This window comes from Culex quinquefasciatus, chromosome 2 (genome assembly GCF_015732765.1).
Source record: "Culex quinquefasciatus strain JHB chromosome 2, VPISU_Cqui_1.0_pri_paternal, whole genome shotgun sequence".
In the NCBI taxonomy this organism is placed as follows: Eukaryota; Metazoa; Arthropoda; class Insecta; order Diptera; family Culicidae; genus Culex; species Culex quinquefasciatus.
In genome coordinates this window covers 175,701,700-175,722,273 of record NC_051862.1, presented here as the reverse complement: position 1 = coordinate 175,722,273, position 20,574 = coordinate 175,701,700, and the positions used below count along the sequence as shown (strand labels likewise).

General features: G+C 37.7%; 1 protein-coding gene across 1 annotated transcript in view; it reads right to left on the bottom strand.

The window, feature by feature from the left end:
- Positions 1-1,441: 1,441 nt before the first annotated feature.
- The window catches only part of LOC6042118 (protein vestigial), a 66,510-nt gene continuing 47,377 nt past the window's right edge, over positions 1,442-20,574 (bottom strand). The window contains exons 5-8 of the mRNA XM_038256136.1: positions 13,732-13,820; positions 13,484-13,662; positions 13,323-13,396; positions 1,442-2,124 (exon numbers count right to left, since the gene is read on the bottom strand). Coding sequence (XP_038112064.1) covers positions 2,075-2,124; positions 13,323-13,396; positions 13,484-13,662; positions 13,732-13,820 — 392 coding nt within the window. The 3' untranslated portion in view covers positions 1,442-2,074. The remainder of the gene's footprint in view (positions 2,125-13,322; positions 13,397-13,483; positions 13,663-13,731; positions 13,821-20,574) is intronic.

Below are 20,574 nucleotides of genomic sequence, written 5' to 3'. Positions count from 1 at the left end.
TCATCAAAATAATTATTTGAATATCAAAAACATTGCGGTTTTTGGTAAAGAGGGTGTGCAATTTTATCAGAAAATCTCCCCAATTTCCAATAAATCCTTTATAACTTTTTTCCCTTATTTCCAATCACTTTGAATGCTTCAGGAAAAATGTTCCCTGCATCATTTATCATAAGAAATGATATGATCTGAACCGTAAATCATGCTGTGGACTTATTACAATACTAAATTGAAATAGGCGATATTTCGTCCCATAGGAAAAAGTTCAAAAACTTCAAACGAGGATAACTTTAATTTTTCCCGACCAAAGGTTTTCGATTTTTCGAAGACCCCGTGATAAGGATAGTTTTTAATAGGAAACAGTAAAAAAATACAATGAAAAAAGAAAACACAGATAAAATTGCATTCAAAATCAACAAAATAAATAAAAACATCAACTTAAGGGTGCACAGCAACGAAAGAAGTTGTTGTCTTCTTATACCAAAATTGTCAAACTTACGGACCCAATCCTGCAACTACGGGATTGTAAAATTAATGAAACTTTGCTGTAAATTACTTGGTGGAGAGTACTTTAGGGGATGAATATAAAAATATTTCGATAGTACCCGTAATTTTGAAGATACTAAAATGTCTGTTACAAAAATCTGGGTGCAAAAGCTCTGGTTGATGTGCACCGTTAAAAAGAAATAAAAGTGACAAGATGAAGTTTGTTGTGTTAGACTTGTTGCTGTATAAAGAAACAATAAAATTTACAGTTTTGAAGTTTCACAAACGCCTGTATCTCAGAAACTAAAGAACCGATTTTCAATCTTAAGTGTTATTAATAAAGCAAACGTATTTTTTTAATGTTTTGAAAATTTTAAATTCACGGATATTATATGAAAAGCGTTTTTTATTTCATATGAAAAACGCCAGCATTTCACTGTTTCTCTCAAGATTAAAATGGAGTTCAATCAATAAAATTGGAATTTGAGTGAGAACTCATAAAACGGACCGGCTTCCATAGTTATTTCCAACCCATTCCATGGATCGCAGTTAAAAGAACTTAGATTCAGACGAAGATTTGGCACCTTGGCAATCAGATGGAATTTCGGATAAATCACACCAGAACATCTTTTTTTTTATTTTCAGAATGATTTCATTGTTTTCTTTTATTTCCATATTTTGTTCACTGCCGATATATACTGTGTATACACAAGGACAACTTTTCTTCGCTCCCATTCGTAAGTATTGCAATAAAATAACTACAAGAACAAGGTTTTGTCAGTGCGCTGCGACGGTAGCTGCACTGCGCGCCGCGCTCACTCGAATTACTTTAAATTAGCTTAAGTAATGTTGGGTTTCTGTGTGTCTCGTTGTCTATACTAAGTATGTGTATTAAATTTAATATATGCACGTTTTTTTTTCTTCTTGATCCTTCGTTCGAAACGTTTTGTTTATTAGGTTTTGAGAAGGTCCTTCCTGTAAACGTAATTATGTCAGATTTTCTATGTTTTGCTTCCTGTAGGTAATATGCCTTAATCCGATATATGATACACAATTGTCGTAACGGAGAAAAAGTTGTGTGTGTGTGTGTGTTGACCAATAAACAATCACTGGCTGTGGTTACAAGGTGCTAGGATTTGCTCTCTTTCTAGTTTTAATGTACATTAGACTATCGTTCTAGCGTTGAAAAAATCGATACAGTCTGTTTTTTTTTTCTGAAAGTTAGGTCACACATTTTGACTTACTGTTTTGTTTGCTTTACGATACAGTGCGAAAACATTATCTAAAACATAGAAGACGAAACGAAAAGACTGAAACTAATTTACGGTGCTTTTTAAAAGAGATTTGTAAACTCCTTACTGTTAGGAGAGATAGTTTCAAGTGCACGATTATAAATTAGATTAGATATCACTAAAATCACTTTCAAGTGGTTTGCTTGTTTTGTCTTTTGATTTTCAGCACGGTTCAAGCTCTTCGCCCGTTGTCGTCCGACCTTCCGGAGTAGTGCTTCGGTTGGTTTGTAACTGTGGTTCACAAGCTGGACAGCAGCGTTGCTTCGGTTTTGTTTTGGGACACAAATTGCACTAACTATCTAAAACCAGTACAAATCCTTCGACGATTCCTGGACCTGGGCCTCGAGACCTGAAAAAGGAAGAAAAGAGTTGTCAGTATAATGATTTATGGTTTGTGAGTTGTTAGTTAAATTTTAGGATTATATTTCTAATCTTATCTAACACAAACGCAGACAAAAAAGTTTTGTGATTAGATTACGTCCCAAGCATTTTTCTTGTCATTTTTAATAATTGCAGTTCATCCGAAAACACCCGAAAATTTAATACAAAAATTAAAGCGGCCAACCCTACTGCGTTGTGTTTACCGCAGAGAGGATTCTGAAAACGGATCACATTTCACAGAATCTATAGGGGAGGAGGGACGCGTGGACATACCGTACCAAATGCTCCGGTTGATTGAATTTTCGCATTATATTTTAAAGTTTATTTCATCTTGTAACCACATTCTTTCTATGAAAAAGGAATTAATTTCGTAAATAAAAACTCTGGTCATAGACAAACAGAAATAATTCTTGTTCAAATTTTTTGACTTTGTTGATTTGTTTCAGTTGTTTTTCGAAATACTCCATGATTTCATAGCCTCCTTATCGACATTCCTATGCTTCGCAACTGAGAGCATAATTCTCTCAAAACAAACTTCCAACGTTTAATGCTGCGGTTTCTGCAGCCCGATGTTGGTAAGAAAAGCGAGCCCGTCTTCATCATCTTCGCACAAAAGAAGCCCCCTTTTCATGCAGCTTCTCATAGTGTGGTGGTGATGTTGAGAAAACCAGGCAAAAGAGCAGTTTGCTCAATCGCGCGTGAGTGTGAGTTTGTATGTGTGCTGCACGCGCGATAAAAAGGCGTGTCTCCCTCACTCCTTGTTGTTGGTGGTGGTGGACGCCGTGGTCTCGTCCCTTCCGCCGATTGGTCGCGAGCGATGGCCACCGATGCCATAAATTATTTTTAATTATAATATTATATTCCCTTCTGGCTGCGCCAACTTATGCTCAAGTCGGTGCTCGTGTGTTTGCGTAAATGCAAGGCGAAATGCTCATTTACTAAATTAATTGCATGTTGGTGTGGTTCGGTAATCTCGTTACGTCCCCAAGAGGAGAGCGGAGGGACACACGCACATGGCGGCTTCTGGACACGTAATTGCGGTATTTTAGGCCGCGAACGGAAGCTTTCCATGGAAGAAAAAAAAATCAGCCGAATAAAAAGCTGCGACTTTCAGCGACCGGCGAAAATTATTTTCAATGTTGATCTCCCCTCCCCCTTTGATGTGGACCCAGGAGGAGGGTAGGGGGAACTTTAATTAGATTCAGTCTAAGCATTCATGTTTGGAATCAATTATGTTTCGAGCCCCCCGTCAGAGGCGGCAATAGATCAAAGCCCGGACATGGCAGCGCGAGGAACGTTAGAGCAGGGCAAAAGCTCTTGGATCGGGGCTGCTCTTTTTAGTTTTGGTCTGAGAAATGGTTCAATGTTGGATGGAATTAATTTCTTTTAATTGCTGGTAATTACTTTCACGGATTGGTGGCGCTTTTTTGTGAAAAATGAAAAGAAAAAAAAGCGGATAAATTTGAAGTCATTTGAAGGCAGGGCATGGGAATCAATTGTGAAAAGCCGTCGGGAAAATGGCGATGTGTATTTTATTCAACATAAACTTCTTTGAATTTTGATTCACAAAACAAATCTTCTCGATTGTGTCGATTCCTGGAGATTTAAAATTTTTGATTCACAAAAGTACGCTACACAGCAAAAAAAATTACCAAAAAATTTCTATTGTGATTTATGTGTCAAACACATATTTTTATCAGTATTTTCAAGAAAAACAAATCGATTTAAAATAAAATAAATAGTTATTATTTAAATTATTAAAAAATGCTTAGAGGCACAATCTAGGACAATACAAAAATTATTGCATACTTATTTTTACATACAATTAAAAAAAATTAGTAAAAAATACAGCCAAACTTGACCCCAGAAAAAATGACTTTTTTTAAAAACATTGTCAAAGCCACATAAAACAAGTCAATCTTGTAAACAGTAAATATTCTTTAATTTAAGAGTTATTCTTTACAATGCTTTTTAAATCAAAAATTGGTTGAAAAATGGATTTTTGGCGAATTTTTAGATCGAAGCAGACCTAGACTGCCGCTCGAAGCTAGTCCGTCCCATATGTCAATTTTGAGGTAATGATGCAGTTCGGTTCAAAATCATGTAAACTATCAGAAAAACAATTAAAATTTATTATTTTGTTCTAAGAAACCGGAGAAAATCCACTTTTTCGTAAAATTCTAACACGTAGCCTTATTGAAGTGCAGTGCTTCTGCGGACGCGCAGTCCTGTTTTTTCGCGATAATTTTCGTCTCTTTTGTGTCGCTGTTTGTGTGCATGGGGTGATTGGTCATAATAATTGAATAATGCCTTCATAAGTGCAGTGCTTCTGGGGACGCGCAGTCCTGTTTTTTTTTTTCGCAATAATTTTCGTCTTTTTTGTGTCATTGTTTGTGTGCATGGGGTGATTGGTCATAATAATTGAATAATGCCTTCATAAGTGCAGTGCTTCTGGGGACGCGCAGTCCTGTTTTTTCGCGATAATTTTCGTCTCTTTTGTGTCGCTGTTTGTGTGCATGGGGTGATTGGTCATAATAATTGAATAATGCCTTCATAAGTGCAGAGCTTCTTGGGACGCACAGTCCGGTTTTTTCGCGATAATTTTCGTCGTAAATGATCGTAAAAATTTATTCCAACTTTCAGTTTTAGTACTAACTCATCTAACTATCGATTTTATGAAGAGTAAAAGACATTTATTTACTATTTTTGAAATTTGCTCGCGTTATCTAAATTGTAAAAACAGTAAAATTATACTGATAAGTCCAGCCCATAGCACTACTGCTCGGCTGGCACGCGTTCGATAAAAATAAACCATTTTAAATAATCAATTATCTATCTTTCCGCAGCCGGCTGCCTAAGATTTAAAAATTTCAACCGATAAACAAAATGCTCATGGTCACATCACTGCCACTCGTGAATCCTGACCTCATACCCATCTACTAACCCCCTCAAAACTCATGTGATACTTTGTCGGAGAAGCAGTCGATTGGGCGGTCTCTATCACTCAAGTATCGGACTAACATTCCCATCCACTTCCCCGTGACCCTACCACTGGTCGTGGCCGGCGCCGGTATTGATCAGCATGATAGGGGCCTTTGAGAAGTTGCGAAGCGAGGAAAGATAGCACCCACTCATCTTCCACGGCTCGTGGATGTAACTTCTGGAGGTCCTGGTCAATAACGGAGTAGCAACTGCGGGTGGGCACCTATGCTTATGCTTAAATTCTAACACGTAGCCTTATTGGCGGGACAAATTTGACACGCGTTTTTCTCGGCTTGCTGTTTTTACATATGGGACGGACTCGATTAGAGCGGCAGTAGAGGCGGGGTTGTATTGAGCATGAGCATGAGCATGAGAGACCACCCATGGTTGTCCTTCTCCGTTGCTGAACAGGACCATAATATCCCATCAGCACAACCGGTCACACGCTTCAACGATCAAATGATGTTTCCCTTATCAACAGCATGCATGAATGCGCTGAAAAGATAAAACATCACGATCATCAAAACAAGAGCCGGTGCAAATAGGAAACAGTCGTTGGCCACCAACGGCGCCCGCCATGTCAGTTTGTAAATCTCGAGGGAATGGGACGGGAATGTTAGTTAGCACAGGCTGCTACCAAGGGTGGGTTCTATACGATATCCACACCCCCGCGTGTGCCGGAAAACTACTTCTACTTGGGATTTTGTTAGTGGGTAAGGGTAATGGCCAGGATTCAACATAAAGGATGATGATGCGACCCAATAATCAATAAATTTTGTTTAATGGTGTGATGTATTATGCATTCTCAAGGCAATCAGTCGGAGTATGCGGATGAGACTATTCCCGGTTATTTGGTGTTGAGTTTAGCATAAATGATTTAATCTTAGACAGCCGGCTGTGGAAAGATAAAACGAAATAAAATGCGAAAACGCGAAACCGCCCGAATCGAATTACACGCACAATCGGGGGGACAACAAAGACGGAAACGGCAACGAAAATCCTGCGTGATGACCGCGACGCACACCGTTCAAATTCTCCACGCAACTGTCAAACATCCCGAAACCGCCCGGATCGAAATACACACACAATCGGGGGGACAACAAAGACGGAAACGGCAACGAAAATCCTGCGTGATGACCGCGACGCACACCGTTCAAATTCTCCACACAACTGTCAAACATCCCGAAACCGCCCGAATCGAATTACACGCACAATCGGGGGGACAACAAAGACGGAAACGGCAACGAAAATCCTGCGTGATGACCGCGACGCACACCGTTCAAATTCTCCACGCAACTGTCAAACATCCCGAAACCGCCCGGATCGAAATACACACACAATCGGGGGGACAACAAAGACGGAAACGGCAACGAAAATCCTGCGTGATGACCGCGACGCACACCGTTCAAATTCTCCACGCAACTGTCAAACATCCCGAAACCGCCCGGATCGAAATACACACACAATCGGGGGGACAACAAAGACGGAAACGGCAACGAAAATCCTACGTGATGACCGCGACGCACACCGTTCAAATTCTCCACGCAACAGTAGAGGCGGGGTTGTATTGTAAATAATTATGGGAGTTACGATTTTTTTTGTCTAAGCAAAGAGGAGGGTCTCAAATTTCCAAAGCCGTGTCCGCGTTATATTTGGCGTTCGAGAAAATTACCATTCGAGGACATAATCACTGATTTTCGGCGATGTAGCAAATTCTACAAAATGCTTTTAAAGGAAAGTCGCCATTTGGGGGTGTGGAAATGTGTTTTCGTAGATGTGGGTTTTAGGGACATGTTATAAATTCCTTTTTTTTGCTGTTATTTAAATTAATTCTGTCCAGAAATGGTACTTGGGTTGAGGATAAAATCTATTCATTAATCATTTTATTCAGAAAACGTCAACAAAATAAAGATAATTTTCGTTGAACATAATTCCAAATTATCCTTCAAAGGATGATGTCAAATGAAAAAGTAAAAGTCATGAAAACATAGTATTTTGTTCATATGAGTTAGGGACCATCCATAAACCACGTGGACACTTTAGGGGGGGGGGGGGTATAGCGATTGTCCACAATCCATACAAAAAAGTTTTTTTTGTATGAACAAATGTCCACGAAGGGGAAGGGGGGTAACAGTTTCTCAAAAAAGTGTCAACGTGGTTTATGGATGGTCCCTTACCAAAATATCATATAAATAAAAAAAACTGTCATAATACAAAATGTAAGGCCAAAAATCAAGTAATCTTCATATATTCAAAAGAATATTTTTCCTGCTAAAGTAGAAGGTAATGCAAAAAGTTGCAAAATGATGACCTTTAAGCATGGGTCGTCCATTTACCCACCGAAGATTTGCCGAGTTGTACAACGAGTTGAATACACATTTTTTGGTCGGAAAACAGGATTTTTGGATTATTCATTGAAACTTTTCTTTTCCTGCTTAAGTAAGGCGCCCGTGAGTAGGTCATTCCAAAAATCAAAACAGCGTTGAAAAGCAGTACTTTCCGATACAAATTCTAGAAAGTTAAACTTTAAGCAAATGAACATTTAAATCCAACCAAATCCAAATCCAAATAAATCCAACACTGTTATTTTTGGTGATGATAAGTCAAAGTTAGGTTAAAGAAAAAAATATTAAAAAAAAAGAAAAAAAATATTCGTGGTAAACGACCCAGTGTAAGGTTTAATTTTCTAAGGCACTTAAAAAAAGGGTTTTTTTGATAAAAAAGCTTCTAGGGAACATATAAGGTACTATCAGAATATTCCTCCGGAGTCATAAGAATGTATAAATTTAGAAATCTCAATCTTTGAATCCCCAAAATTTGTTTGCTAAAAAAAGATGAAGAGATAAAACATTTTAATTAAAAACAAGCATTCCACTCGTACGCAAAAATATGAAAGCTTTTTCTTTACGAAAAATGAAAAGTATCAGCCAAACACGTTCCGTATCATTGCTGTAACTTAATTTTAAAGTTTTATTCTGCTTCGTTCTTTTTCCGGCAAAACATTTCAAGCCGTAGGAAGTTTTTAAAGATTCCCCCTGCAAAATTAGCGTTTAATTTAATTTTCCAGCAGCTTCTGCAGTGCGCGTTCGAGAGCTGCGTTCCATTTTCCGCAAAGAATTTACACTCGACAAAAGAGGGTCAAATCGGATGGAAAGTTTTCCTCCCGCACAAATACACACACACACACACTTCTTCACATGTGAGAAGGGATAAATCCAACATGGCAGCGTCTGGATCACACTTCAAAGTTTCAGAGCAGGAAGAAAGGACTTGGGGATACAATTTATTTGCCTCTGTTGGATGTCCTTTTCTGAGCAGCTATGGCAGGAGCGACATAATGCTTGGCCGACAAAGGACTCGGAGGCGGAAGGGGACGGAATATATGCTTCTGTTTAGAAAAGGGGCCCGGGGTTCTTTGTGGGGGTTGCATGCGAGATTAAAAGCAACCTACAACGACGGCCAGACGAACCAAACGTGCTGGAAAGTTGTCTTTTGTAGACGACACTGACTGCTGCTCGGCAAAAGGACGCGGCAAAGGCGCACCAACTTTTATTTCATATGTCACATAAATTTTGCAAACGCTTCTGGCAGAAAGGACGACGACAGCGTCCTTCTTCTCCGTGTGTGCATACACAGAGAGTGCTGTTTGATATTAGTTTTCCGACCTCGGCTCGTATGGGCCCAAAACTCCCGAAGCAATAAGGAGCGCAAGTAATGGCAAAAGTTGATCAAAGTGAAAATGCAATAATTTATTACCATCCTGCAGCGTGCAACGGGGCTCGAGCGAGCGTTAATCTTGTGGCGCTGGCAGCACTGCCAGCTCAAAGTGTCCCCACCCGGCTGAGTGGTCGAATGATTCATGGGCTGAAGGTCAACGTTAAACGTTGAGGGCGAACCCATAAATTGTAAATTAATTTTCGTTTAATATCATTTGTTAGAATGTTTGCTGAACTGGTATTTTTGGGTTTCTTACAGAAAGAAAACCTATCAAAAATATAACTCAATTGACAATTCTACAAACATTATTTCTTACCAAAATTTGCCTAAAAATTGTACACATAAAAGTTGTAACCTTCACTTTATGGAATTCAAAATTCCCACCACGCGCGTTCATTCCCGTCGTTCGACTCCTAGGAATTCGATGCTCCAAATGAGACATGATGATGACCTGCGCGGGACAGGGCCAGATTCCTATCAGGCATCTACTCTCCCCTCACCAAGCAACATCATCATCGTCATCGCCGTCACATCGTCGTCAACAACGTATTGTTTCAAGCCAGGAATCAACATTTTTGATATGTTTGATGATTTGTCGGCGCTTTGCCGTCGGACTCTTACAAGACGATTCTCCTGGTATGCCAGCGTGGTTTTCGAAACGTTCGCCCGTCGCGGTCTACGGACAAAGATCGACGATTGTGACGCCGCGACTGCTGGCTTGGAATGTAGATTTGACAATACATATTTTGAAGATCCAACTTGTTCTCGGCCGATTCATCGGCCGGTTTGTTCTTTCATCAAAATTCGTCAAATGAGCTTTTTTTTTATTCTCGCGACCATCAGGAAGATCTGTTATTTACGGCTGAGAAAACCACGCTCGAAAAGTCATCAAAAATCCGAGCTTCCAAGCCAGATTTTCACCATCAATTTGCTTCGCACAGGGCCCCCGAAAAGTCGGTGCTTCTAAACACCATATTAGCGCGACCGGCGACGACTCCAAACGCGTGAATTCGTTCGTTCGTCCGTCAAAAGGAAGAAATCAGCGCTCGCTCGAGGAATGTCAGGAATTCGGTTCAGAGCGCGCGCGACTCTAGAGCCTCTCTCTCTCTCTCGAGAAGGAACCACCGAGTCTGTGTGTCAACAGGCTGATAAAAACGGAACATTGTCGTCGCATGGAAGATCACATGGCCAGCGCTGGACGCTGGCGAATTCCTGAGTTGTCTGCGGCGAGGTTCTGGATCGATGCGATCGACAAACACTGGAAGCAGTTGGCGGAGTTTAGAGTTTCGGCGAAAAAATGAGTGATGATTTTCGTAAATTATAGCTTCTGTCGTTATGATAATGATTTGATTTGACGCGAAAGGTATGTCGATTGATGTTGTGGAAAAGTTTAAATGAAATACAAACTAAAATAAGTAACTGAAACTATCTTTGAAAAATCCATTTTAATCTTACTATATATTGCACACGCTTTTTAAGCAAATTTTAGTAAACAACTTGAAAATTGAAGACAAAAACAGGAAATCAACTAGCTAGAAAAGCTACAAGCAGGGATTCAATCAAGATAAATGCTCTGATTTGATTTGTCCAAAAAGTAAGATCCTTATTTCCTGTTTTTTTGAAAGTTTATATTTTCATAATAAAAGCATTATTTACATTTCTAGGACATTTTTAGTGTTTAAAGTTTGATAAAAGTTAAGAAAATCCAAAAAGTCATTTGAGAGCTGAAAGTTCAATTTTTCAGTACTTGTATCGAAAAGGAATACCCTTGATACTATTTTGAAGTGGCGAGATTAAACATGCGAAAAATTTATATTTTGACAAAAACGTATGTGGCACAATAAAAACCTCATAAAAAGAGGATTTCTATGAAAGTTCCATAACAAATATTAAAACCATATCATAACAACGCAAAAAAAATCGTGCAAAAAAGTTTGTACAACTTTCAAAATTGCAATGAAAATAATGTTTTTTTGTTATCAACAAATCAGTATAATATATGTAAAACTTATCTTAACATATTTTGTTAGTAAATTTGTAATTCAATTAAATGCCAATATTTTAGCATAAAATAGAAAAAAAAAACATTTTAGAGTGGATTTAATATCGTATTGGGAGCCTTTGTATCAATAGGAGTGATTTTCCATTGAAATTTTAACGCAATGATTCTTTTTTGACAACATTTACCTTAATTTTGAATGAAGAATCTTCCATTATTATGTTTATTTTTGTACAAATGCTAGTGAAAAATGCAAAAAAACATCGTGGAGTTGGTCAGGATTTTTGATTGTCGATTCAAGATCTACCAAAAACTAGTAAAATTGATCCAAATTTGGGAAAAAAAATCGACAATTCTGATGAATTTCACTCGAGTCTTGGGTAAAATTATTTCAATAGATGCATTCAAAAATCATTTCTTAAAAAGATTTGTTTTCTCGAAACTCCAACGAAATATGTGTTTTTTAAAATACTTTCAAGAATTTTACTCAAACTACGACTAAAACTTAGTCAAACTTGATTAGCATTCTCAAAAAAGAGGAAAAATTACATCTAATAATCTGATTAGTTTTATTCGAGTGATAGGTAAAATTGATAGCAAAATTCATTCAAAGATTTTTCCTGTTTGTTTTTCTCTCAGAACAAGTCTCTAAAGCTGTTTCATAGCAACTTATGTATATTTTATTAATATTTTAAAGCAAATCAAAGAAAATTTTCAGGTGAATGTAACTTGATAACGGAACACTCTACAAGAAAATATATTAAATTACATTTTTGATTTAAAATTTGATTTTACCAGTGTTGGGATTCGAGTGAGAAGAACGCTTTTCTCACTCGCGAGCGAGGGAGAGAACTTGTAATCCTTTCCTCTCCTCGCTCGTGCTTGCCTTTTTTCTCGCGTTCTCGCTCTTGCCGCAAGCAAGATAGCAATTTGTTCATCAGGTTTATGAATTCGAACTACACGATGGTAAAGAGGTGTAACTTCAATAGTTTTGTAGTTTTTTTTCGCGCAAACTCTCGCGAGCGCGCAATTCTTTTTCGCAAGCTAGTCCGTTCGCGAGCGGGGGTGAGAACGGGCAATCGGCGAGTTGCTCTCAGCAGCTCGGGACTCGAGAGCTCGAGAGAGAGATGATTTTTTTCTCGCGAGGGTGCGAGAATACCAACACTGGATTTTACATCATAAAATGACAATTTAAAAAATAAATAAATAAAAAATCACTCATATAGCAACACCTCCAAATTAATTTTGACCATCATGTTATAGAAGACAATCAAAAATACGTTCTCAAGACACAGATTTTTGATAATGTTGGATAGCTGACAAATGTGTATAAAAATTTATATAGACGAACTCATGATTACAAATGTCCTCTTTGGTTTCAGCCAAAAAATAATTAACAAATATTTAGTATTTACATATTTTGCGATCTTTTTGAAATCTTCAAAAAAGTTGCTCTAGACTTCGCGACCAAATATTTCGACAGACCTCGCAAAATGACGGGAAAGAGCTCTTGTTTCATGGAGCCAAATGTCAGGCAAGCCGAAATTTTTCTTCATGGTTTTTTTCATTGGAGCAATTCTCTGAGATTTTGGTCATTCGATTTTTTTTGTATTTTTTCATCCGGCTGAAACTTTTTTGGTGCCTTGGGTATGCCCAAAGAAGCCATTTTGCATCATTAGTTTGTCCATATAATTTTCCATACAAATTTGGCAGCTGTCCATACAAAAATGATATGTGAAAATTCAAAAATCTGTATCTTTTGAAGGAATGTTTTGATCGATTTGGTGTTTTCGGCAAAGTTGTAGGTATGGATATGGACTACACTGAAAAAAATGATACACGGTAAAAAATTTTTTAGTTATTTTTAATTTAATTTTTTGTCGCTAAAACTTGATTTGCAAAAAAAACACTACTTTTATTTTTTTTATTTTTTGATATGTTTTAGAGGACATAAAATGCCAACTTTTCAGAAATTTCCAGAATGGGCAAATGGGAATCAATACAGATTTAAAAAAAATCGAAATATTGGTCGCAAAAATTTTTTAACTTCATTTTTCGATGTAAAATCGAATTTGCAATCAAAAAGTACTTTAGTGAGTTTTTGATAAAGTACACCGTTTTCGAGTTATAACCATTATTAGGTAACTTTTTTAAAAATAGTCGCAGCTTTTCATTTTTTAAAATTAGTGCCCATGTTTGCCCACTATTGTAAAAAATATTTTTGAAAAGCTGAGAAAATTCTCTAAAAAAACCGACCGACCGATTCCGTAGAGAACTGTTCATTGGAAAGGTTTTTTTATATGAACACTTTTGAGCGAATTTGAGCGTGAAATAACTTTTGCATTCCTGCACTGGTTCCTGTCGAAAGGCCGTCGGCAAATTTATTCAATGTGAACAACAGTGTGATATAAATTGGTGTTGTCTTTCTATGTTATTTAAAAACTTATTGTTCCATTTGTCAATCTTACCTGCCATCGTTGGATAACTAGAGTACGCGGCGGCACTTTCCAGCGCATGCGCCGTCTGTTGGTCGTGGTGGAGTCTGCAATGATAATATTTAGAGGAAAATAAGAATAAACTTGCATTCGCGAAAAGAGCGCGAGTTGGGGACCGTTTCCCCCTCACATACCGTGACGTGTGGCCGTACTGCTGGGGTAACCGCAGCAGGCTGCCGTACTGCGCCATGTTGTGGTGGTAGGCGTGCGCGTGGGCGGCATGTGCGTGGGCCGCGTGGGCGTACGAGCCGTAGTGGGCCGCGTGCCACGGGTCCGCCGAGTAGCCGCCGTCCGTTGAGTAGAGGTCGGAAACCTGGATGATCGGGGGAAAATGACGTTATTAGAGCGTTTGGTTTTCTTTCTAGAGAGAGTTGCTCCTTACCTGGTGGTGCGTAGGCGGAGTAGGAGGAACGTAATTGCTATTCCAGAAGGAGGGAGGGAAGTTTCTACTCGACATGGAACTGTAACCTTCTGGAAAGAGAGAGAAAAGAGGAAAGAAGTCGTACTGTCAGACAACGGTTCAAGGTCTTAAGCTTCGCGGGATGTTTACAGCGGCAGTGAGTGACATTTTCCAAAAATCTTGTCCAGAAGGTACACGGTGTGGTGCTGCCTCAAGATCTGCGGCATAAGTCACGGAATGAAGACAGCAAAGCGCAAAAAACTGGCCGTGATCGAAACATAAACATGTACTTTGTAGAAGCTACGACGATTTGCTACCGCCGCCGGCAGTTCCGCCCCGGGGACAAGCCTCGCACACACCAAGTACAATAACAATAACATTTAATCGATTTCGGAGCGAGTTGAAAGCGGTGCCCGGCGGTGGAATCGTGTTGGAGGAGGACGGGTAGGGGGCCGGTTACAAGCCGAACGACGAAAGTAAAACAAAATTCCTGCTAAAAGAGACACAAAACCGGCGGGAAAATGGTCCCCGCCAAGTCCTGCGTCACCAGTGAGGGAGGAAAGTGGAGGGAATGGACATACCTGGAACAGGGGGTTTTGGAGCGGGAGTTGGCAAGAAAAGGTAAAGTTCCGAGCAGGACTGGGCAAGGGCGGCAAACATCAAAGGGGCCGCTGCAATTTGGAACCGTTTGGCATGATGGCGGCCGGGTTGCTACCGAGGTGACCATTTGCTTTGGGTTGTTCGAGAAAGGGTTTGCGAAGGGATTCGCGGAAAACGTTGGAGGACGAAGATTGGTATAGGCAGTACGGTGCCCAGAATAACGTCATGATTCGAAATCCGGACACTTAGTAGCATATCATTTTCGTTATAGCTGACAAAAAATCATATAATAAGTTGGAAATGAAGAAATATCATCAGGATGTAGTATCTACAGTCAGTTTTAAGAGAATGCATGCAAAATATGACTTTTCTAACAATTTTTCATCAGAATTCAGCTGATTCGAAATCCGGACACTCGATTTTGCTTATGAATCGCACAAATTTGGACTGAAATGTTAGTGAATGGCATTCTTTAGGTCTCAAATAAGCTGTTAACATCAAAACAATCGATATTTTATGTAAAAATTTGCTAGAATTTAAGGAAATCAAAAACATAAATTTCTGCTTTGCCTTCCCGGTGCTTCGGACGCCTATGAAATATTTCAGTTGAAATGTTTCGCATTTTTTGTAAACTTATAATTTTATTTTATTTTATTGTTTTGGCATTAACTACAGCGTTCAAATAAACTTTAAATGAAAGTTGATGTTAGAATTCATCAAATAACACAGTTTTGACATTCATAATGCGAACTTATATCGAAATAATTGATAAAACAAGTTGAAGTGTCCGGGTTTCGAAGCGTCCGGGAATTCGAATCATGACGTTATAGGAAAATGGTTCAAAACTTAACTTCACGAGCCGAATACGGCGGTATTGATGGCCTCTGGGTAACAGATATCAATATTAATCTAATGATATTCAATGGTGAAGTTGCAATAAGGCAAATAATTATGATTTTAAAGTAAATGTAAAAATCATTTGTTTTGCATAAAAAAAACTTATACAAACATATTCTTCACTCATAAATTCCCTCAACCCGTTACCAAACTCCCTGAAGTTCTCGTATATAAACGCAACCAACTCCCAATCAACTACTCCTTTCCAATGTTTCGGTTCGGCATGGCTAACGGCAGTAATTAAAAGTAAAAAACGAGTTGATTTCCAAATTGGAAAACCGGGCCAAACCGCAAGACGAAGGAAAAGTTCTTCCTCCTGGTACTTCTTGCCTCGTGCACTCCCACTAAGGAATTTCCTTTTCCCCTTTCCCGGACAGCAGCAGCAGCTCGGAAGTTCTACGCCCGAAGACGTTCGATTCTTTCGGGCGGAAAATTGCAGGTTGATTAAATTTATGATGTTGCTGGTCTTGATCAAACGGTTCATGGCGGAGAGTATTTTCCGTTTTAAGGCTTAGAGAAGAGTGAAATTTCGAGATCATTAGTTGGGATGGAAGAAGCACACGAGTTACTTTAAAAACACAAATTGCTTCTACCGACAAACTCTTAGCAGTTCGTCACGAATGTGAAATTCTTGGAAGTGATCATCGCGCAAGAAGCGGCAAACTCGCCGGGCATGCTGCGTATGAAATTATCCGCATTTTTGAGCCAGATTGAAATCGTCGAAACAGATGAGTTCTTTCCGGTTGAACTTTCGGCGGGCGAAACGGGTCGCGAGAAATTCGGGCGTCCCGCGTGAATTCTTAGCATAGAAATAGAACATTTTCGGCGCGCCATGTTCAGCGAACAATTTAATTTTAATTTATTGCGGAATAGCGTCTGTGTGTAAAGTATTTTTATGTTTTGTCAAACAAATATCCGCACGTCTTCGGCTCAGCCAGCCAGCTGCCCTCAGCTGATTGTGATTCAAAACTAGACAAATAGCTGAGCGAGTAATAAAAGTGTTTATTTTTCACGCAACTTCAAGGTTGCCAAGTGTAACCCAAATTGCGCGTCGAGACATACTTTGAGCGCGCGCACCCACAATTATCGGTGGCACATTTCAAAGCACACAAAAAGCAATAAAATAGCCAACTGAAACAGAAATTTGTTTGCCTGCTGACGTTAAAAGTTCGACCAGTTGGTTTTTGGGGACGGGCAGATCTACACCCGAAATTTATGTACTTTGGCTCGATTTATGATTTTCAAGGAGCGAAAAGAACGTTGCGCGACCCCAAAGTGTACTTGAAGCGGGCACCCGGTCAATGTCTTTCTTTTCGGGACATTATTCAGCCGGAATGGGACCATTACTGTGGGTAAGTTATATGGTGGGGAAATGTTTGAACGGCGAGCGCAAATATGCAAACTACCCGGACAGGTGGCAATAACAGAGATAATACCATTTCAATAACAAATCGGCAACTATCCAAAAACGTTTATTGAATTTTCTTATGGAATTGATCCTTGAACAATAGTTTGATAACGAGTTATGTTATCATAACAAAGTTTGTTTAAAAATCTTTTTGTCCCGTCAATTTAGTAATAACAAATTGTTTTATCATAACAAAGTTTGCTGCTGATTGATTTTTTTGAATACAATTTAAAACCATTTTATGTTATTTCGATCATGTTTGTTATTGTTGAGATCTTGGTTTAACAGGTTTCGATCTTAACGTGTTATTATGAGTTATTAAATTGTATCAAAATCTGTTTTTCTTAAGTTATTTCCACCTGCTCAGGTAACGAAAGTTTCAATCTAAATGATTTTTTTTGTGGATTTTAGACATTTAGATAGCCTTAACTATTTATAATTATTTTTACTGTTTTGCAATCAATTCAAATAATTTTCTAAACGTTATTTTTGCTAGTCTTAAATTTAAGCTAATTAAAAAAAATGATAATAAATACTTGTCTAAGTTAATATCAACTTACATTTAAAACGGCCTTCATGTTAATGAAAAAAATACAAAAATCATTTAAAGTTGAAAACCCTAAGTGTCTCATTGACTACCTCTGAAAATGTGTAATTTCACCACTATTCTGATGTAATGCCACTTTTTCTGTCTAAATTTAGGTAAAATAACAAAAAAGAGGTAATATTCAACCTTTTAAAATTACCCTTTAAAATTTACACAATTTAGTACTTCTTTTTCTAAAATGCCTGTTTGTTTTTTTGTGGATTGTTTGAATTAAAAAATCGCCAAGTTTCATAGCCAAAGAAAAATTTTATAAATTAGGCGGCTTCCGTGAAATTGTAAAAAATATCTAGCCCTACACAGTTAAAAAAATGTAAATTTGGAAGCTGTAATTTTGGAAGGTTGAATATTATCACTTTTATGATGTAATTTTACATCAATTTAGACTAAAAAAGAGGCATTACACCAGAAAAGTGTTAAAATTGCTCATTTTCAGAGGTAAAATTACACATTTTTCCTGACTTAAAAGATGTACCCCTTCCCAGATGTTATATTACCATGATTTTTTTTTACTGTGTAGCGATAACAAACGATAACTCGTGTAATTTAACTTCTTTTTTTTACACAAATTTTCATTGAATTAGTATTTCAGAAAAATACGGAATTCTGAGTTAATTTTATACAAGAAATTTAGATTTTATGAACATTTTTGTATTTAAAAAAACAAAAATGGGAAAAATTGATAGTGAAAATCGAATATCGCATTGTTCAATATTTATCCACTTTGCAAATAAAAAAATGAATTTGGGAAAATCGGTATGGTTTGAAAATTGTAGTCTTTTTCTTAATGCCATATTACAGTTAAATCAATGCAAAATTATCCGTCATTCTATAAAAATATTGGCGATAATTGATATAAGATTTTAACTTTGTTATAATTTTTAAGGTGTAATATGCTTCCAAAATATTTATTCTCAAATTTTATTGAGACTACAAGAAATTGCAAAAAGGGGATTGATAGAAAAAATGAATATTTACACTCTGAATTGTAACACAGCGAAAATCTCATATCAGTTTTCGCGTATATTTTTATAAAATGACTGATAATAATGAATGGATTTTACTGTCATTCAATGTTTAGTGAAAAAATATAAAGTTTTCAAAAAATACCCATTTTTATGAATTATATTTGTATGTACTTAAGTTATCTCAGAATTCCGTACTTATCTGAAATACCGTAATTATGATAGTTTTGACTATTTCAAATGTTAGGCTAGATTTTTAAACCTTCTTTTTATTTTTCTTTGAAAGGCCTCACTTTTAATTTTTCAACTTTTTGTTCGTAGATTAAAATGTTTGTACCCTGCGATGCACTCTTAAATGAGGTAAGGTGGAGTTGAAATATAAATCTGAATGGTTGTATCGTTCATTTTGGGATTACATATTTATGTATAATTTTTTATGAAAAGATCTAGCAAGAGTTAACATGTTTTCACTCCAGACAAGCGCCAGCCCCGTCGTACCTGTCAAAATTATAACAAATTCATTGCCCTGACGAGACAAAACCGCACGTCTAGAGGAGCAAACTTCAAAGCATTCTTTCGAAAATACCTCCAAGAAACGCAAAAATGCAGACAATCAGCACCCTTTGCAGAGCTAAACAAAATAATTTACCGCCGCTAACAAGCTCATTTCCAGGTTTTTCTCAAAGACTCGGAAAAATTTCTCAAGTCCTAAAAATTCAAATAAACAAAAAAGTAAACCAAAATCAGCATCGCGAGAGTCTGATGCTGCCGCCAAAATGCCGCTGAATCACGCTGACGAATCCTCATCTGCATTCAACCCAAACGCCAGCAGCCAGCAGATGGGGCGTAACGAGTCCCTAGCACTTTTCTTTTTTCCTCCCGAGTTGTAGGTAATTAATTTGTTGTACTCTGCCTGGTTGCTTTCTGCGAGCGAGTTTGCCTCAACTTTTGAAGTGTTGAACTACAACGGGATTTGTGCGAGTTGTGGGAAGTTTTGTCCCTTTTCTCAACTAAGCTAAGAAAAAACATATGTTCGCCATGATTTTGGCCGTAAATCATGCCACCAGTTAAAACTGTCCCCCCAGATTCGCGCGCATTAATCATCTTAATTTAAATTTAAATGACGGCATTTAATCCAGTTTTGCGCCGTTACGCGTCGTGCACTTTCTGCGCGCCACAAACAAGCTCATCTTTATTTGTTTGAGCGCGAAACTTTACACAAACCCTGCCCGAGCCAAGAAATTGCAAATTTATGGCGACCACTTAGCCACAAAATTGCAAATTAAAATTTTTCCAATTAGATGAATAGTGTGCATCGTGGCCTTACTACTCGCCTCGTCCCTTCCCGGTCGGCCATAGTGCGAAGAATGTTAATTTTATTATTTATATAGAAATGAAACGCGATTATCGTCTCTTTCTCTATCTCTCGAAGTTGGATCAGCTCTCGGGCTCAACTTCAGTCAACCGTTTTAACCGCGAGAGAGAGAGAGAGAGAGAGAGAGAGAGAGAGAGTGGGAGCAAGAGAGCTTGAGTGGAAAACATTAAAATATTTTTATGCATCGCTCGGAAAGGAAAATTTGCCACTCGTCGTTTTTTTTAACTGGGTATTTTTCGGGCGTACGAAGGGGATGACGATGATATGGTAATAATTCATTTGCATGGTGTATTAATTTTGCAAAGGGAAAGAATATAGGAGCCTGAACAGGATCAGGGATGCCACTTGTTTTTTTTAAATGTCTGTGAAAAAGTCTGTGTTTGTCTGTGCATTTGTCTAAAATTCAAAAAATTCAATTTACGGTCAAAGAAATCCATCAGAAATTGCGTTTTTAAGCATTTGAGGTCTAACGAAACAAGTTTGGGTGGATATTTTTACAAAATATGAATTTATTGAAGTTTTTAAAAGTCTGTGCGCCTCAAAAAATATCAGGCACAAGCTCAAATGTCTGTGAAACACAGACAAATCTGTGCATCTGGCATCCTTGAACAGGATCTCTCTTAACTTTGAGGATGCAATTTTTGATGAATATAAATAAAATATAGAAAGTTTCCTGACCAGAATTTAAACAACTCAGTGCAATGTATTAGATTTTTTAAAGTTAGTTTAAAATCAATTGAGCTGGTAGTTATTGTAATGAAAGTTTTATTTTTGCAATAATATTATTTAGAGGAAATATTAAAGGGCAGGGGAAGGAAAAAAAAAACTTGAAAGGAAAGTTGCAATTTTTTTTATTGAAAAGATCAGAAAATTTCACAAAAGTGTATTTTTTTAAAATAACAAATCGGACTGTATTTGCGCAATAGCGTCAGTTGAAAATTACAGATTAATGAGACTGGTTCAAATTTTATTTAAA